This window comes from Erigeron canadensis, chromosome 1, assembly GCF_010389155.1.
Source record: "Erigeron canadensis isolate Cc75 chromosome 1, C_canadensis_v1, whole genome shotgun sequence".
Classification (NCBI taxonomy): Eukaryota; Viridiplantae; Streptophyta; class Magnoliopsida; order Asterales; family Asteraceae; genus Erigeron; species Erigeron canadensis.
In genome coordinates this window covers 34,430,799-34,448,160 of record NC_057761.1, presented here as the reverse complement: position 1 = coordinate 34,448,160, position 17,362 = coordinate 34,430,799, and the positions used below count along the sequence as shown (strand labels likewise).

At 33.2% G+C, this 17,362-nt stretch overlaps 2 protein-coding genes across 2 annotated transcripts; both read right to left on the bottom strand.

Moving 5' to 3' along the window:
* Window positions 1-2,214: 2,214 nt before the first annotated feature.
* Window positions 2,215-8,481, bottom strand: LOC122605080 (pyrophosphate--fructose 6-phosphate 1-phosphotransferase subunit alpha-like). The gene is made up of 19 exons (XM_043777961.1): window positions 8,319-8,481; window positions 7,503-7,675; window positions 6,939-7,051; window positions 6,719-6,793; window positions 6,519-6,632; window positions 6,353-6,420; window positions 6,197-6,280; window positions 5,946-5,999; window positions 5,667-5,747; window positions 5,489-5,582; window positions 4,992-5,065; window positions 4,803-4,913; window positions 4,677-4,721; window positions 4,187-4,243; window positions 3,977-4,081; window positions 3,773-3,889; window positions 3,229-3,332; window positions 2,904-3,069; window positions 2,215-2,633 (listed from the first exon to the last, which is right to left on the bottom strand). Exons 1-19 carry the CDS (start codon window positions 8,406-8,408, stop codon window positions 2,514-2,516), a joined length of 1,845 nt encoding a protein of 614 aa, XP_043633896.1. The 5' UTR covers window positions 8,409-8,481; the 3' UTR covers window positions 2,215-2,513.
* A 1,421-nt stretch (window positions 8,482-9,902) lies between these two features.
* On the bottom strand, window positions 9,903-13,593 carry LOC122609794 (signal peptide peptidase-like). The gene is made up of 13 exons (XM_043782738.1): window positions 13,496-13,593; window positions 13,311-13,383; window positions 12,269-12,397; window positions 12,055-12,170; window positions 11,798-11,949; window positions 11,598-11,683; window positions 11,347-11,474; window positions 11,150-11,200; window positions 10,978-11,064; window positions 10,818-10,887; window positions 10,551-10,687; window positions 10,279-10,356; window positions 9,903-10,152 (listed from the first exon to the last, which is right to left on the bottom strand). Exons 3-13 carry the CDS (start codon window positions 12,306-12,308, stop codon window positions 10,084-10,086), a joined length of 1,014 nt encoding a protein of 337 aa, XP_043638673.1. The 5' UTR covers window positions 12,309-12,397; window positions 13,311-13,383; window positions 13,496-13,593; the 3' UTR covers window positions 9,903-10,083.
* Window positions 13,594-17,362: the final 3,769 nt, after the last annotated feature.

The following is a 17,362-nucleotide window of genomic DNA, read 5'->3' as shown; positions in this document are numbered from 1 at the left end:
AGGTTCAAGTCTGAGTAGGCAGGGTTTACCCCTATTGATCGTCGTGCCTTCGGGCGGATTAGTAGGGGGTTTTCCCCCATCGGATATTTGAAATAGGAATTTCTACTTCGAGGGTGCTCTCTAACGCGAACCCGGTTAAGACGACGTATGTTAGACCTCCCACTGTCGAATCGCGACACGAAGTTCTCAAACGAAATTCACCTTTCAAAAAGAAAAAAAAATACAAATGACGAAACTTAAATAACATTAACTATATTAATACTCTAAACGACAATCTCATAAGAATATTTTATTATGTCAATAACTATCAACAGAAAATAAGAAAACAAAACATTTGTGACCAAAAGAATAATAAGTAAAGTCGAAAACCAATTTTTGCATATGGTACAGGGACAAAACCACAAAAAGATTAAAAAAAACAAAAATTGGAATCGTTAAAAAAAATTTAAAAAAATTATAAAATGAAAAACAAAATAAACTCAATGTTTTAAATACCGGTAAATACCGGCCGGTATTACCGGTACCGGAAACCACGCCGGTATTTTAAGTCCGGTATTTTTCTGGTATTTTCACTATTCAATACCGGCCGGTATTTCCGGTATTCCCGGTATTTTCCGGTATTTTCAAAAAATAAATTTTGATTTTTAAAAAAATTTATTTTTATGATACTTTAATGTTACTTTTTGTTACTTGTGAACTTTAAAACCTATATTTTGTTATGAAATACATATTTGGTGTTATTTTTGAGTAAATTATAATTGCATTTTGACTATTTTTGTTAAATTGTAATAAGTTTTGTAAGATTTTTACACAAAAAAATATAATAAATTAAAAATAATCATACCGGCCGGTATTTTCGGTATTACCGATAATACCGGTAATACCGGAAAATTTTTCCACGCCGGTATAACTAAAATACCGGTTTTTAAAACATTGAATAAACTAATATAATAAACCGGCACGCAATCTGGTACTTTTCATTTGGTATATATATTATATTAATATTAATATTAATATTAATTAATTAGTTGTTGCATTTGCCAGCCATTTGGTACCAAGATACAAATGGCAGCGGACCCTCCCTTTTAACTGTCAATTTATTTTGATTTTTATTCTACTTTTTACGATTTTCCGGAGACTATTTCAACGTGTCACTTGAAATTGTGAAATCAAAAACAAGAAGAAAAGATATACGAGGCTCTTGTTTGACATAAATTCCCATTCCTTTCATAGATTCGTCTTTAATTTGTCAAAAATAAAAAAAATTTGTTGATATTCTTGTACTCGAACTATGATAAAAAATGTCTTACGATGTGGAGAGGTTATTTCTTGCCCCCAAAAACTCACATATAAAAAACTCATAATATGGAATAATAAGTTTGAAAGAGAATCGAACATAACATATAGGAAATGAGTAGTAGTAGAAAATGTCGAAGAATGCCGCCTTACAAAAAAAAAAAAAAAATGCCGACTTAATTGTAAACGTGTACATTTCTATTTACTTTGCTACGTCAAAATTTAAAAATAGATGAGTAAATTTCAGATTGACATTCTGTTTTGATCAAGTTGGTCAAATGAACTATTCAAAATTTTATAGACATGATAAAAGGTCCATCACCAACTAAAATCAAGGCCTACTAGTTTCCTACTCATAAATTTCAAACTTGGGAACGCTTGAGGGAATCCTAACTCGTAAATACTTTCATTCTTGTGTTATTTCTTTTTATATATACAAAATGTAAAGGAAAGGAAAGACAGCAAAATATAGTTTTTTGCATTCAAATACTTTCAGCCCAACATTTGGGATTCGTTTACACATGCTGACTACCGTTGCAAGTTGCAACGTTTACTTGAACTACTGGTCGCAAGACGTGTAACTCTACCATGATCAGAATTCAGAAGTTGTGACGTGATCCCATTGTTGCAATTCAGATAGGATAGTCGTGTGTGTTCATTTCTGTGCCATTTATATGAAACTGGCGATCATGGGTTATATTTTGCGTAGAAGATAATATTTATCAAGTGATTTACTTATCGATATCACAATATGTATGTGTAAACGGCCATCATAGGATGCCACACCTAAACAAACTTCATCAATCAATTTGTATGTGTAACTGGGCATCATAGGATGCCACACAAAAGCAAACATCAAAATGCTTGAAAAGTTATATAGGCTCGGGCAGTTGACAGTGCAACAAAGAATACTTGAAATCAGATCAATCTATGCTTGTTTACTTCTTATTCGATCCACTGAAAGCATCCAAAACATAGCAAGTTTCAAACTAGAACCCCATCACAAAGCAAACAAAATATTCTCCTATATACCTTTGCACAACCCGCAAAGAATTTACAAAATGGCAGCATTTAACCACCTAAAATGCAGTCATCTTTCATTATTCAACTTCCCCAGATGATCAAATCTGATGCTAGAAGAGCTCATTATACAAAATGAGAAACAAATGGAAGTTACATTAAAACTTGAAGTCGGCAAAAAAGTCATATGTATGACTTCAGATGGTGCCATCTGAAGGAGATGACATAACAGAAAGAATGTCTGTCACAGAAGCCATAGCGCTTAGAGCGGCTTTCAGAATGTCCTGAGAACAACCTGGTTTCACAATGCTTCGTACCTGCAGAAATAGAGATTAGGAGCAGGTCAAAACATGCCATTATATATATATATATATAATACGAGTAACTAATTTGTCAAATCTTGTATATTACTATGACAAAAGAAATTATAATAGGTAATATAATTTTTTTGAGGAAAGTTAGATAGGGTGGTTGTAAGAATATGAACACCCTTTTGGTGACTTTCAATACGATTGACCCGTTTCCTTTTTAGTATATTTATTTGACCATATTGAATTGTTATCTATAAAATACAAACCGCATCTTACCTTATCAAGGTATACGTTTAGTTCTTTTATCCGGCCCATGTAATCCAGGTCCTGAATATTTAAGGTAACAGTCCTAGAGTCGGCACCCGGACCATCAAACTGAAGAGGTCCAGGGTTTCTGTAGACATCATCCATTAAAAACTTTGTTGCATTTTGTCTAAACACCCTGCAGTTAGTTGGAATAGAGCTTAGTGTGCTTCAAGGACCAGATTAGTAGTTTATAAAATTCCAATTATCAGATATTTTTGCCATTCACCATTGAATAGTTTGATATGTGATAATGTGAAGATCAAAGACATGGGAAACTGGATGTTTAAAAACATACTCGTATACTTTGCCTCTCAAGTCCACGGTAGCATGATGAACAACAGGTATTCCAATCATCATAGAACCAGAAGCACGCCCATAATCCCTTACAGCCATCATAGCCTAAAAAATTGCATAGTAGTAAAATAGTAATCAGTACTTATTCATAAACAGGCTGACAAGGGGAGACAAGTCTATATAAGATAGGAGTGGCGATTTTGATCCATTTGCTGGTGGATGTATAGATATGGGTTATGTTTTATGTCAAACAGATCAAATTAAATCTTAGTTAAAAGGGGAACACGTTGAAAGTTGCCCTACTTTTCACGAATACGGCCTCCTAAATAGTTTTGTATTCAGAGATGTAGCTTATTTTAAGTAATATTGTACTTGTAATTGGAATTAGCAGTTTAGCACATTCATCATCTAAAGAAAATACAAAAAAGAAGTGATCGCACCTGTTTCAATATGTACTATAAATGACCGGTTGTGATCCATTATCCAACCGGCCAGACCAACCCATATTATCAACCACTGTATTTAAGATGAGGAAGAAATTATACTGTTATTGGAGCTGCACCACAACGCCAGTTGCATAAAGAATCTTTCAAGTTAGTTACAGTGGCCATGTAACCATTCAAACCAGCTGCCAGAATATGATAACAAATATGTCCAAGAATCTACATGAATATTACCTCATGACTGGTTAGAGAGTACTTAGCGTATAACACATAATATGTAAATTAATGGGTGCCTCAGAAGCATACATAGGCATAATCACAATCAAACTTTGAAGGCAGAGAACCCCGGGACTGATAGCCCATGAAGTGACAAATAGCAGTGAATTTCTTCCCTTTGTATGTCCCTTCTTTCTGTCAACATATTTCATAGATAATGAGTTCTTGAAAACCATGATGATACTAAAAGTAATAATTTACAGAAACAAATAAGCTATGCCCAAATGGGTCATTTTATACCATTCTCTTGCTCATTTCCGCTTCTACAAGTACAGCAAGAAGCTTCTCAGTTTCAATCTGAGAGTCAAAACTCAGTAATCAATGCTTTTGAAACACAAATAACATCCTTTCCACTATAGGCAGCAGTCTTGACCCGTTACTTAGGAATAGTTGTTCAAGTGATGTTTTATATGTAACAGGCTCAATCACATGAAAAGAAAAGCTTAGTTTACCAGGATTCAAATCAAATGAGTCGAATGAGTCAAAAATTACCTTGGTGATTATATATTGCATAAAACATCTCAAATCATTATATTCAAAAAGTTGTGTTATTGTTAAAATAATGTTTATAAGCACATCAATTATCTTCATAATTATATCGACTCACGTTTGTTATATATAAAAATTTAAATCTTTTGGAAAAAAGTGTTTCTACAGCACCACCTGTACTTATCTTTAAGACAACCCACCTATGTTGTCAAATGTTGTGTTATCACTTCAAACAAAGTACCTGAGATAACTGTGCAGAGTCATCTGATTCAGGATAAAGGAGAAGCTGCAGTATTGAGGTCATCTATGAGCAATAATCTGCATAAAAATCTAAAACATGTGCAAAATTATAGTCTTTAAAATTAACCTCTTCTCTGATAAAGGGTGGCAAAAATTGAAATAAGGCGGATGCCCAAGGTGACAGTTTTGATGATATCTTATCAACAGAAACACCTTGTCGAAGATATCGATGGATTTCCTGAAAACACAATAATTTAATGCCAAAATAAATATACTTATCGATAAACCGAAACAAAAGACATTATGAGTTAGTCACCTGCAACAATCCATAAACCTCGGGAATGCTTTCTATAAGCCCTTCTGGAAGTAGGATGACTCCATGGAACTTTTCTGTCCCAATAAACAAATTATTGAAGATAAGCTGATAATACTAACTACCACATTGACAATAATAAAGTTTGGTAAAATGTGCAGTCAGACAATGTGGGTAATGGGTCAGATTCAGTTGGGCTGATCTGTAACACTTTCTGTTCGACAGTAATTTTATTTAGATATATGATACAAAAGTTATATTATTTGAAGCATTAACAATTTTTTGAATACATGATTTATGAGGATTCGTGAATTAAAAATGAAACACTTTAGGTCTTTTAGGAGTCTTACAACCCGCTTGACCAGTTCTTTTTTACGCTATTTCTGTCAATTTAAATCATGTCATCTGCTAGATAAAAATAACCCGAGTCAAACAATTCTTAGGTAAATAAACTGAAACTGCCACCTCTAACAACAGCGATACCACAGAAAACCACTGACCTTTTTCTGCCCGGACTTGCACAGCATCACAGATCTGTTTCGTTATGTCAAAGATAGTTAGTTTTGAAGCAACAACTTCTTCACCAAGAATAACCTGCAGAGAACACATAACAAGAGTAAATACAAAATGTAGGCATCTAATTTCTGAAATTAGTATATAGTGCTAAAGATTGTGCACCATGTTAGGATGTGACTGCAGAGTGCATTCCAAGGCAACATGAGAGGCCTTCTGCCCCATGATCCGAACAAAATAGTAATACTGGAAGAAACAAAAATCATTTAGATATTCACAGACGGGAATACAACACCATAATCAAATAAATTAATGTCTCTTGTTATGCATATTGGATTCCTCTTTCTAGAAAACAAACCAAAAAAACACTGGACTTAAACTATACTCAAAAATCAACAATAGCGTAGGAAGAACAAAAGGATTTTATGAATAAAGAGGTACTACCTTCTCAGCTGAAACAGCATCGATGCAGAGGTTGCTGATGAGCTGAGAGTTAACCTAAACAAAGAGCAAGAAAGGTTTAGTTTCTAAATCGGTGATTACTAATTGCTTCATTTCAGAAATGCTAGAAAAATTAATTTTATTCAAGTTTGGGAATAAAAAGGTTATTTACAGTAAAACAAATGCGGCAGTTGTAATTCTTTTAGTATTAAGTCATTACAGATAGAAAGTAATTAAGATCATCGGATCCGCACCTTGCAAACTGTATCAAAACCAACATTAGCTTCCACAAACTGGTTCTTGAGATCCCCATTTAAAGTAACAGGTACTCCTACTACCTTCAAGTTTGTAATTAACTTCAGGATATATTTACCTCAGTCAAAAGTACATTTCGGTTTATATTTGTCTACCTTTGTAGAGCACTTTGCTTGAGAAAAAGTCTCAGCAAGGTGAGCAGCATCTGTGTTTGATCTTACCCCTTCAGTGTTAAAAAACAAAAGGAGGGATTGTTAAATAAAACACAAGAGGCAATATAATTTCCATTGCCGTAATCATATAACTATAGTTCATGCATACCTCCAACAATTACAAGACCATCCAGCTTCAGAGCCTCACATGCAGCCATTGCAGCATTGACTTGTTCTTTTGTTCTTATTTGATCTTTTGTTCGTCCCAATAGATCGTAACCACCTTCAGAGGTGAAAATAATTAAACAAGTTACTTTACAAATAAAAGAGAAACCGTCACAAAGTCTTTGCTTGTAAGTACTCTAGTACCTTGGTTTTTGTAGGTCAAAAGAACATCGTCTGTGATCTCGAGTGTTCTTTGAGCATATAAACCTTCAGAACCACCTAATCACATCCAGGAATGAATATGGTAAAGATTTTAAATCATTATGAAGAAGACAAAAAAAATTGTCATAAGAACATCAGAAAGGTTATATGATAACAAATATAGAAAGAAAAGCAAATATTAACAGCATGCTTTAATGCTTACCCAGAAATCCCAGCAAGGTACTTTCAGAGTTATGGATTTTGAGAGCTTCATGCAGGCCCCACACAACATTATGTCCTCCAGGAGATTGTCTACCGCAGAAAACCAATCCAACCCTGAAAGATAGCAATTAACACAAGTTCATTGCTAAGCATACTATACAGTGGAAAGTTTTTTTCAAGTTCTGTTTGATACCTACAAAAAGGTAGCAACATGGGCAGGTTGGGTAATGGGTCATTAATAGTGTTGCGGGCTGGGTTGACTCAAAACACTTCTGTGTCTATTTCTCAAACAAATAATGTTTTAATAATGATTACGAAACTTAATACTTCATAATTTAAATAATTCATGAAGTCTTCGAATACAACGAGTTAGGAGGTTGTATGCACTAAAGCGAGACTCCGGGCAACTGTAAACCCATTCGATGCGTCAACTGACTTTTTTATTTGACTCGTTGGAAAAAATACAAACCAAATACCCTCAGTCATTAGTAAATGGATCATATTGACACTTTTACCAGCAATTCTGGTAAATTTGTTCATGTAAAACTGCAATGAAAAAACGGACCTTATTGCAGGATGCTCACTAATGATCTGTGCATTAGGTACATTGGATTTGGCTCTAAGAAAATGGGCCAAAGGTTGACCATAAGTGTGAGGAAATGATCGACAAATGGCACTAGCACCAGACGTATCAACTGCAGTAGTTGCATCACCAAACTCAACTCGCACAGTAGTTCCCTTCAAAATTACCAAAGAGCAATGAAATGTGATTTGATGCACGCGATGACACCAGACCAGTAGTACGTACAAACGAGAGGGGAAAAAACAAAATAATCACAAAGAATAGAATTGCCACAAACTAGTGAAAAAGAAGGGTGAAATGACATAGTTTGTGAATTACTTGCCAAATATAGCATTTCTTAACCCAAATAACACTAGTCGGTAATTGTGTCACATACGTACCACCAAAATAAGAAAAACATGTGTGCATATGCACCAATACTCGCACTGTGGTCCATATTGGTAAAATTATAAACAAAACATTCCATTTAGTACTTTGTAAATATTACTTCAAACATGTTTGAGTTTTTATCGAGTCGACTTCATATTCCAGACCCACTTGCAGGATCAACTACATGAAACTATGAAGATCAACATAATAAAAAGTACAAACAACTTTTTAATAATAATTTCTAACAAAAGTGATCATATGATCAACATAAACAATCCAAGCCATCAAAATACCATATGAATACAAATATTGCATTACATGATACATGGTGCATAGACACATATATAGAGATACATCATAGATATAGTCATCTATACATACATACAGAAATGAAATGAAAAAATATATTAGTCAGTATGAAGGTAAAACCTGTAGACAGGGTGGAAGTGGTGGTTTGTAAAGTGATCGAGCTAGTTGTAGATGAGACAGGTCTCTTGGAACTCCATAATCTGATTCCATTTTTCTATATATCTATATCTATATATATTTGGTGTATATATGTATCTGTGTGTGTGTCTTGAAAAAGTTAAGTGTTAGCTCTGTTTTAACGCAGTTGCAAATAGAATAAAATTAAAGTATATATATATGTGCAGGGACTGTTGTTGTTTAAGGAATCTGTGACTTGTTTCTTATTCTTTATTTCTTTCTTTTTTAGTTTTTATAGTGTTTTTGTGATCAACAAACAATGGGGGGAATGCGCCCGTTGAATATGGATGTAAATTTTATACAAAAACCAGCACCCCATTAGTCTATGAATGACTATGCTATAGAAGACTATGACACCCTCTATTTTTTTTTTACTTTTCTTTCATGTCATTTTCTATAACCTAGAAGAATAGGTAATATATTCTAAATCAAATTTCTACAAAATCCTTAACATGTTACATGTATACATCATAAATACATAATGATGACACTTGCGGGTTGAAAAAGAGGGTTCTCAAGTTCGCATTTGATTCAAGCTAGCCAGGTTCTATCACCGGAGGATTGGTAAAACTTCATATGGGATCGATATACTTTTAGGGAGATGATATTCGTACCATTATTTTTGATAAATATACAATATCGTACAGATTTTACATCTGAATGTACAAACCAATGATGCACAATTGTGATAATATCATCAAAATTGTGGTACTAATATCAATTCCCATACTTTTATCTTCAACAAATGGTCCCGCATTCAATGCGGGAATACTAATGATTTTGATGGGCTTAAGCCACCCATCATTATATCTATATTAATCATTAAATAAAAAGTTAAAAACCCTCTAAAAAAACCTAGCCCACAATCTCACATACCCACGCCCAAGAACCTATTAATGCATTCTGGCCGTTAATTAAAGCCTAACTTTATGAAGAATTTCCCACTATTAATATAAAAAGTTCATACACCATCATCGTCCAACAGCTTCAATAGTTAAAGTCAAGTTTGGAATAAACTACTGTAATATACCATATTACTTGTTCTAAAATAATCTTAAACGAATTGTATAAGTGAGATAATATTAGAGTTAAATATGGCTAGCAAATCAACTAATCAAGCTATAAGCCCATAATTATAGAAATAAAGAAGATGGCAAAAATAGTCCAACTCAATGGAGAATCAGCCAAACCCTGTTTGACCAGGGATGGCCGATGGGGAATCTTTTGCGAAGATTGTTCCGATGCTTATCATATCATAAAATGGAAGGAATAGAAACCAGAAAATTTTCAACAGACATTAGTAATTATCAGTAATTTTAGATGACTTTATTTTTTAAAAATAAATATCCATTTACATAAAAGGTTCGAGCACACTAATGATAGTTAAAAAAGTTGTGTGCATATTTACCCGAACTTAAATAGTAAGGTCCTCAATATAATGACAGAATTTAATTTGGAATTGTATAGCAAATTAACTGGAAATTCAAATGGTAACTTTAGCTATTTTCTTGGTTGGCTTGCAGCAAATATCAATAAACATGTGAAATAAGATAAATCAGAAGCTATCACTGATACAGTAAAGTAAATACATAAAAAACCAAAATATATTAATGGTCGAAAGGACTATAGAAAATCTAGTAAACGTCTATGAAAATTGCATAAGTTAAATGACCTATTGTAAGAAAAACAGATGTATCGTTTCCAAATTTTACTCCAACTTCTTGCTACTTGTTTCATCTCCTGAACTAGCTGTTTTTGACTCGTCGAACTCCAACAACTGTGTGACCAATAGGCATGTCAGTAGTGATACAAACCACTTGTATGGAGTATGGACCCGCAAACTTAAAAAAGGCTAAATGATCGAAATTGAAATTAAATTTGGTGTTTAAATGTTAAGTCATACCGGTTTGACTTCTCCATTCCATATGCAATGAGCACCCAAGAACCCAATTACTCCTGGAACGATATATAATAGAGCCGGCTAAAAAAAAAAAACCAAAATTAAGTTTCAATCAAGATTATCTTCTTTTGTCATGATCACAAGGGGAAGATACATAATTGTATCATATTACCAGCCCAAAACTGGAATATTAATTTTCAAGGGACAAAAGAAAGTAGCACACTGCTACTTCATGGCTCATCTCAAAAAAATTTGTTGTAATAAGGATTACCAACCTGTGCAGCTTGGAACCAGTTCATGACAACAATTGTGGCGACCAAACCTACTGTATACCCCACAAAAGCACTTTTAAAGTAGTGGCTCTGCTTCCCTCTTGACACATCATATCGTAATGCCAACGCTACAAAGATTCCTAAAAATAAGTAGCCAGATCCATACGTTAAACAGTATCACCACTAAAGTGCTCACAAATTTCCATCTGTATATACCGAGCAACCAACTTCAAAGATTAATTAAGGGTCAGCCACCTATTAAGGTCATACCTGGAATCACAATGTCTCCTAGACCAAGCATGGAAAAGGGGCGTGCAACGATTCTTGACGGGAACAGAAGCTGGAAAAAGAGGAAAGCCATCATGTTAAATAAAAGCGATTTTCACACACAAAAAAGTATATGGAGATAAGTTACAGCTTGACATACTACCTTGATAGGTGCATCAAATGATTTGGCAACGCTGACCATCACTGGTGTGAAAAAAACCCAGAATATATCATATACAAAAAGACCACTCTGCAATTTCAACCAAACATTATCAGAATATGCACATCAACAAAATAAACTCCTGTCATATTTTGAACAATAAGAACTCCCTTACCAACAAAATGGCACCAGTCTTGAAAGAGCCAAGAGAAAGCATTTCGATTCCCTACAAAATTTTAAAAGTGTATCAAGTAAACATCCAAAGAATGCAAAATATCATATATCTGTCACGTAACATATGTTCAGTGTTCACAACATTCTTCCTAAGATTTATAGAGAATGACTGTTTCAACCAAAAAAAAGAGGAGAAACCTGAATGCAGAACGCAAGACCCAATATGTTGTTAGCCAGCCAATGCTTCTGTGCGGCATACCATGCGCAAAAAAAGGTACCAGGGATAGCAGCAACAACTTGAGACCTTGTGAACTCAATCTCCAAAGCTGTTTAGAAAGTGTTTAATAAACATATCATTCTGCAGATCACATGATAAATCAAACAGCTGCAAATAACCTATGGGTTGCTAAACAATTCTTGCAGCTGGGAGTATAGAGGATAATACATACAGCGAAAGTATGGGAATCGCCATATTATTACATCATCATTCCACTTGTTTGGTAGAAACCGTGCAATTGCAGGTAAGAGAGTGGCCCTGTGACAAAGAAATCAAAACCGAATAAATATGAATTGTAAAGAATTATGTAAACTACTTTCTGCAAAAACAAACACAAAAGATGGAAGTATGATTCATACAAAAAGAACATACGAAAGAGCAATGATCCCAAGTATGAAGAAGTAGGCAGTCAGGACTGCGTTCACCAAGTCTTTTGATAAGAATTTAAAAAGCAAGAACAATGACAACAACATTGCACTGCCAACGAACGGAAAACGCATTGCATGCTCACTAGTCATTGTCTCCTGAGGAAAAAGATTCAAGTAATTGTAATTTAAAACAGATAAAATAAAATCAAACTTTTCAAAGAAGATTTGTAACATGGTAGCTGCCTAGCTGAGTATACTTACCGAAGGAGGTGTTGGCTTGACAGAACGATAGCATCCCACGTATACCGTGAGGCATGCGGTTAATATAACATTTACATTTGTATCTACTTTCACAACTAATGGCGCCAATGTTAGAACTGCACCACAAGGTGAAGTATGTGAATTAATCTCTTAATTATGAATTAAACTTTCAGATAAGTCATGTAAAGTATGTTGATTAGAGGAGTAATCAAACCGGCTAAAGCAACATTTGCAGCTCGCTCCCCATTCTTCATTATCACAACTACAAATAAGTGATTTCAGAAGAGCTATGCTACAGATAATGAGTTAATCTTTGGTTGCTAATTGGAAACCGAATTATGACCTACAGTTATCACAAGTATAACTTTATAAGAATGTAGGTGAAAACCTAAGAAAACGACTTAAACTAGAAACAGTGGTAACCACATCCTTTACAAATAAAACTAAAAATAAAAAACAAAAGAAGGAAACACAACTCAAATGGGAGGGAACACACGGAGCCAATGCCACTTGTTGCATTAATTATAATTTACTTAGCAATTCACAACAACGGTAGATAGATATAACAGCTAAATCAAATACGGCACTAAAGTATGTCTGCAACCAAGATGCAAAAGCAAATAAAGTGCTCAAATGTCTAAGGCCACATACACAAAAATCTTATAAACATTTGACAAAAACTTAATTCTTGATGCATGTATCAACTGAATCTCAAGAAGGTCTACCACATATAACTATACAAGTTATGCATGAAATGCTTTACAGCAACACCACTTCTGTATTTCCAGAAAAATCATTAGACTTTTGAAAACTATTCATGTAATCACAATCTTTTAGCCCTAGAAATAATCTTTATGCAGGACCTTACGTTTAGTTTAATACACTATATCTAAATTTTTGCGTATTACTCCACATTCTAACGTTCCCCTCTAGTCGTGAGATTATAAAAAACTACAAACTCATCCATCGACCATAACATTATCAAGAAGTCAAGATGTTCCTATATCGGTGTTTTAACATTGCCAACACAAACCATTTTTAGAGTCACCAACTTATCATATGTTTCATTAGTCCAATTATAGCAAAAATTTAACACCTTTATTACATATTCACTATAATATCACACTATCATCTCATTAATATGTAAATAAACTATACATACATACAATTATCATTATGATATAAGCATATATATATATATATAACTTCAGATCCTTTACAAAATATATTTACACGAAAACAGAAAATTTACTGACCGGAACTGAAGAAAGAACGAGATTATCTAACCGCCGTAAATAAATCAAGAGATCGATCGATCCGTTCCTGTAACTGTAAAAAAGTAACAAAATTTAATTTAATTATGAAACCCTAGGTCAAAACGACATCGGATCGATGACTGTATCAAAATTTAACAATTTTTTATATAGCAGAAATGAAATACCGGCGCCGGCGGTGGTGGTTCTGATGCAGTTCCGGTGCACTACTACTTTGAATGTTGATATTATCTGCACACTAAACGATAATAAATAGTTATATATTTATTATATTTTTTACAGTGTTTATGGCAATTTCAGTTAAATTTACATTTATTGAGTGTTGGTGTCACTCCATGTCATTGTAACCAATTATATCATGACACGTAGATTTTATGAGGAAACTTGTTTCTTGTATATGTTGCATATCGAGGTTCTTTCTAAACTAGATGTCTCCAAGGCGTTGTTTCGGGAAACGATGTGTTTATTGTACGTAAAAATAGTTGGTATGTACTTGACTGATTGTCATTGTTTCTTTTTTCAATTGAGACTATAAGGCCTCTCTTTATAGAAGGCGCTTCATCCCTGTTTCTTACTCACTTCTTTCATTAGTTTTCTCTTTCCAAGAATATCCCAAGAACACTCTCCTCCTTATACTACCCACTTCTTCCACTATTCATCTATTATTTAATTATTCCATTTTTCTTTTACACAAAATTAATAAAACACATTTTATTATTAAAACAAACACATTACATTTATTATAAAATTAAACATTACACTAAAAAACATAAAGTAAATAAATTATGAAAAACGACATTATTAGCAAATTAAAAACTAGACATCAACGTTGACGGTCGTGTTTCGGGAGGTTCCAAACATGTTCGATCAGAGCATTGCGGAGTTGATGGTGAGCCATTATATCGCGAAGCTCCCCGTTGGTTATAAATTTTGGTTTAAAAAATGTTTTTTTTATTTTGGCAACGGCTAATCTCCATTTCGAGACCCACACTCACCTTTGTCACTCATCTAGAATTGAGAGAAACAAACAAGACGCAGGCCAAGACGCTGCGGTGCTAATAGCGGCGACACCACGCCGCGCGGCGGACGCCGGAAAAACGTCCTATAAGGACGGGTCTAATAACCTTTATATAAGTATAGATGAAAACGTAAGTTAATGAAGTAGTACTCCAGGGAGGAAAACATTCAAATGCATGTAATGTACATATAAAGTTACTTACATTATATAAGTGTTAGTCTAGTTGCATAGATCATATAAAGGTTACGTGGTTAGTTAGCATCTTCAACCTGAATTTCAGTAGGTAGAGGTTGGGTGATGTCCATTTCAATCAGGAAGTTTACGTGGTTAGTTAGCAGAACCAAGAAATATGCACTCATCGAAGTAACTTTATTTGTCGTTTAACGTCAGTTTTTAGGAAGTGAAACTTGTGTGTCAACCCGGCGTATTGTCACATGATCCTGTTTTCAAAGCTAAAAAATAGTTGACCTAAATATATAATGTATACAATCATAACAAAAATTATGATATTAATGATATGACATCTTACGATCATAACAAAAAAGATTATGATATCAATGATATGACATCATATGATTTGTCATATATGAAAATAACATATAACAACAATTAAATAGATTAATGTAAATAATAACCCTTAAATAACAATGATGTAATGACTAAATCTTCTTTATATAACATACTAGCTTATCATTCCGGGTAATACCCGGGCATTCATAGGTATTTAGGTGATAAGCGTACAAAATATGTATACAAAAATAAAACACTACTTGCACCTTTATCAAAATTGACGATAAAAATAAGAACCATAAACCCGTTATCATGTTACAACTGGAAATTCTAAAATAGGTGACTAATACTCAGGCTAAGATGTTTTACATAGGACGAAAACGTAAAAATGTTGATCAAATAGATCATAATTATACATCTTACTCGTAATTCTTTTATTATACGATAATACGAATGTGTAAGAATCATTATTAAACTCATGTTAATATAAACAGAACATATTTAAGAAAACAAAATGAAATTAACTAACGTAACACGTGTTTTTTGAAATCAAATTAAAATTGCAAGAAATGATAACGATCAAGTTAAAAAGAAAATAAAGATAAAAATAATTATATGTTGTTATAAAAAATTGATACATGTAACATGGATAGATGTTCGAAAATATGTTATTTTACACTAAGTTTGATAATTTTGGAGAAACTTCTTAATGATGGATTAAAAATCAAAACTTAATATGATGTCACAATATACATTTTTATAAAAAGTTAATTGATAAGAAAAAACCTAGATATGCCAAGTAAGATTTTTCTTAAAAACAATGATGTAATCAAAATGTTGCTTTATTATATAATAGATAGCCAAAACTAAAAGAGGTTGGGAAACAATCATAAAAAATATACATTTTAAAGAAGGATTTTAGTATAAAAGAAGAAAAATAAAGAAAAAAATATTAAATATTAAATCTTTTTCAATGTGAAAATTAAATATAACATGAACCCTTGCTTTTATATGAAATGCAATGGATATTGGATAATTATGTAAGGAAAATAAAATAAGAGGCTGCTACTTTCTTTAATAATATTGATTAATCTAGAAAAAAAAAACAAAACAAAAACCTCAAGAGAAAAAAGAAAAGCAAAAGTAGTCATACCTGATGGGAAAATCCGAAACCCGACATTTGTGGTCCGGGTTTGCGGGTCTCGGGCCGGGTATGGGTGGTTTTAATTTTTTTTGCGGGTCTGGGTATGGTTTTTGTCAAAAACCCGTATACCAGAAACTCATACCCGTATACCCGACCCGCAAGGATTGCATCTATCTATAATATCAATAGTTCTTATTCTTATATTCCCAAGGTATTTAATCTATAATCACCACCTGTGGACGCTGTAAAGATTTCCCCCAATCCTATTTTGAGACTTTCCATTCTTTTAAACTTTTGTCTCCCCCAAAAACCTTTCGATATCCAAATCTTAATAATCAATGGATTATAAGGATTATAAATCTAAACTCATGCTTCCTGGCAGACCATTCATATGTCAAGTTCTGGGTTTTTGCTTGATAATAAGGTATGTAAAATTGATAATATTGTTGCTCTTAAATCTAAACAGGTAATCATTCATTTGATTATGTTTATAAAGCTATTTTATTTGTGACCCATATCTATAATGTGCTATCATATTATATCATCAAAAATTTGTTCAAAAGAATCTGAAGCATATTGTCAAACAGTGGATTATGATTATGATGATGATCAGGTAATATTTAGTGAATGAGTCATTTACTTGTATATTTATGTTTTCTCTCTTTATATTAATAGTGGTTTTTGAAAAAAATTTAATAATGTAGGTGATGAATGGGTACGGAACTTGAGAAATCAATGGCATATTGGAATGAAAGACTTGTGACATGAAGATCAATGTTATTTCTATGTTTTAGAAATGTAGTTTAGTTTTAGTCATTTGGATTATTTTTTGTTTTCGATTTTGTGATAATTTAAACATAAAGAATCAGTTGGAAACTTGAAAATGTTAGAAGTTCATTATTGTTTAATGATGTTTAAATTGGTAACTTATGAATGAATCATAACGGGGATCCCCGATACCCGTGGGGAAACCCGTTAACCCGACAGTTAGTTAGTAAACGGGTCCCCGTCGGGTATGGGGGCGGGTATGGGACGGAGTTTTTCTAACCGGTCTGGGTCCAGGATTACCGTTACCCGGACCATACCCGGCCCGTTGCCATCACTACACATGAATTTCCGTACTTTTGATTTTATTATATATACTAACTAGTTAATCAACCCGGGTTAACTTATAAACATTTTATAAATCGAATTATATCCGAATAGCTTTAAAATATGTTGTCATGTTAAAAGTATAGAACCTACGTTAAATAAATTGAAAAGTTGTGATAAGTTATTATGTAAATAAAATAAACGGAAACAAAACTTGTGGAGTTGTGTAAACGAAAAACATATTGGTGATAAAAACAAAAAAGTAAAATC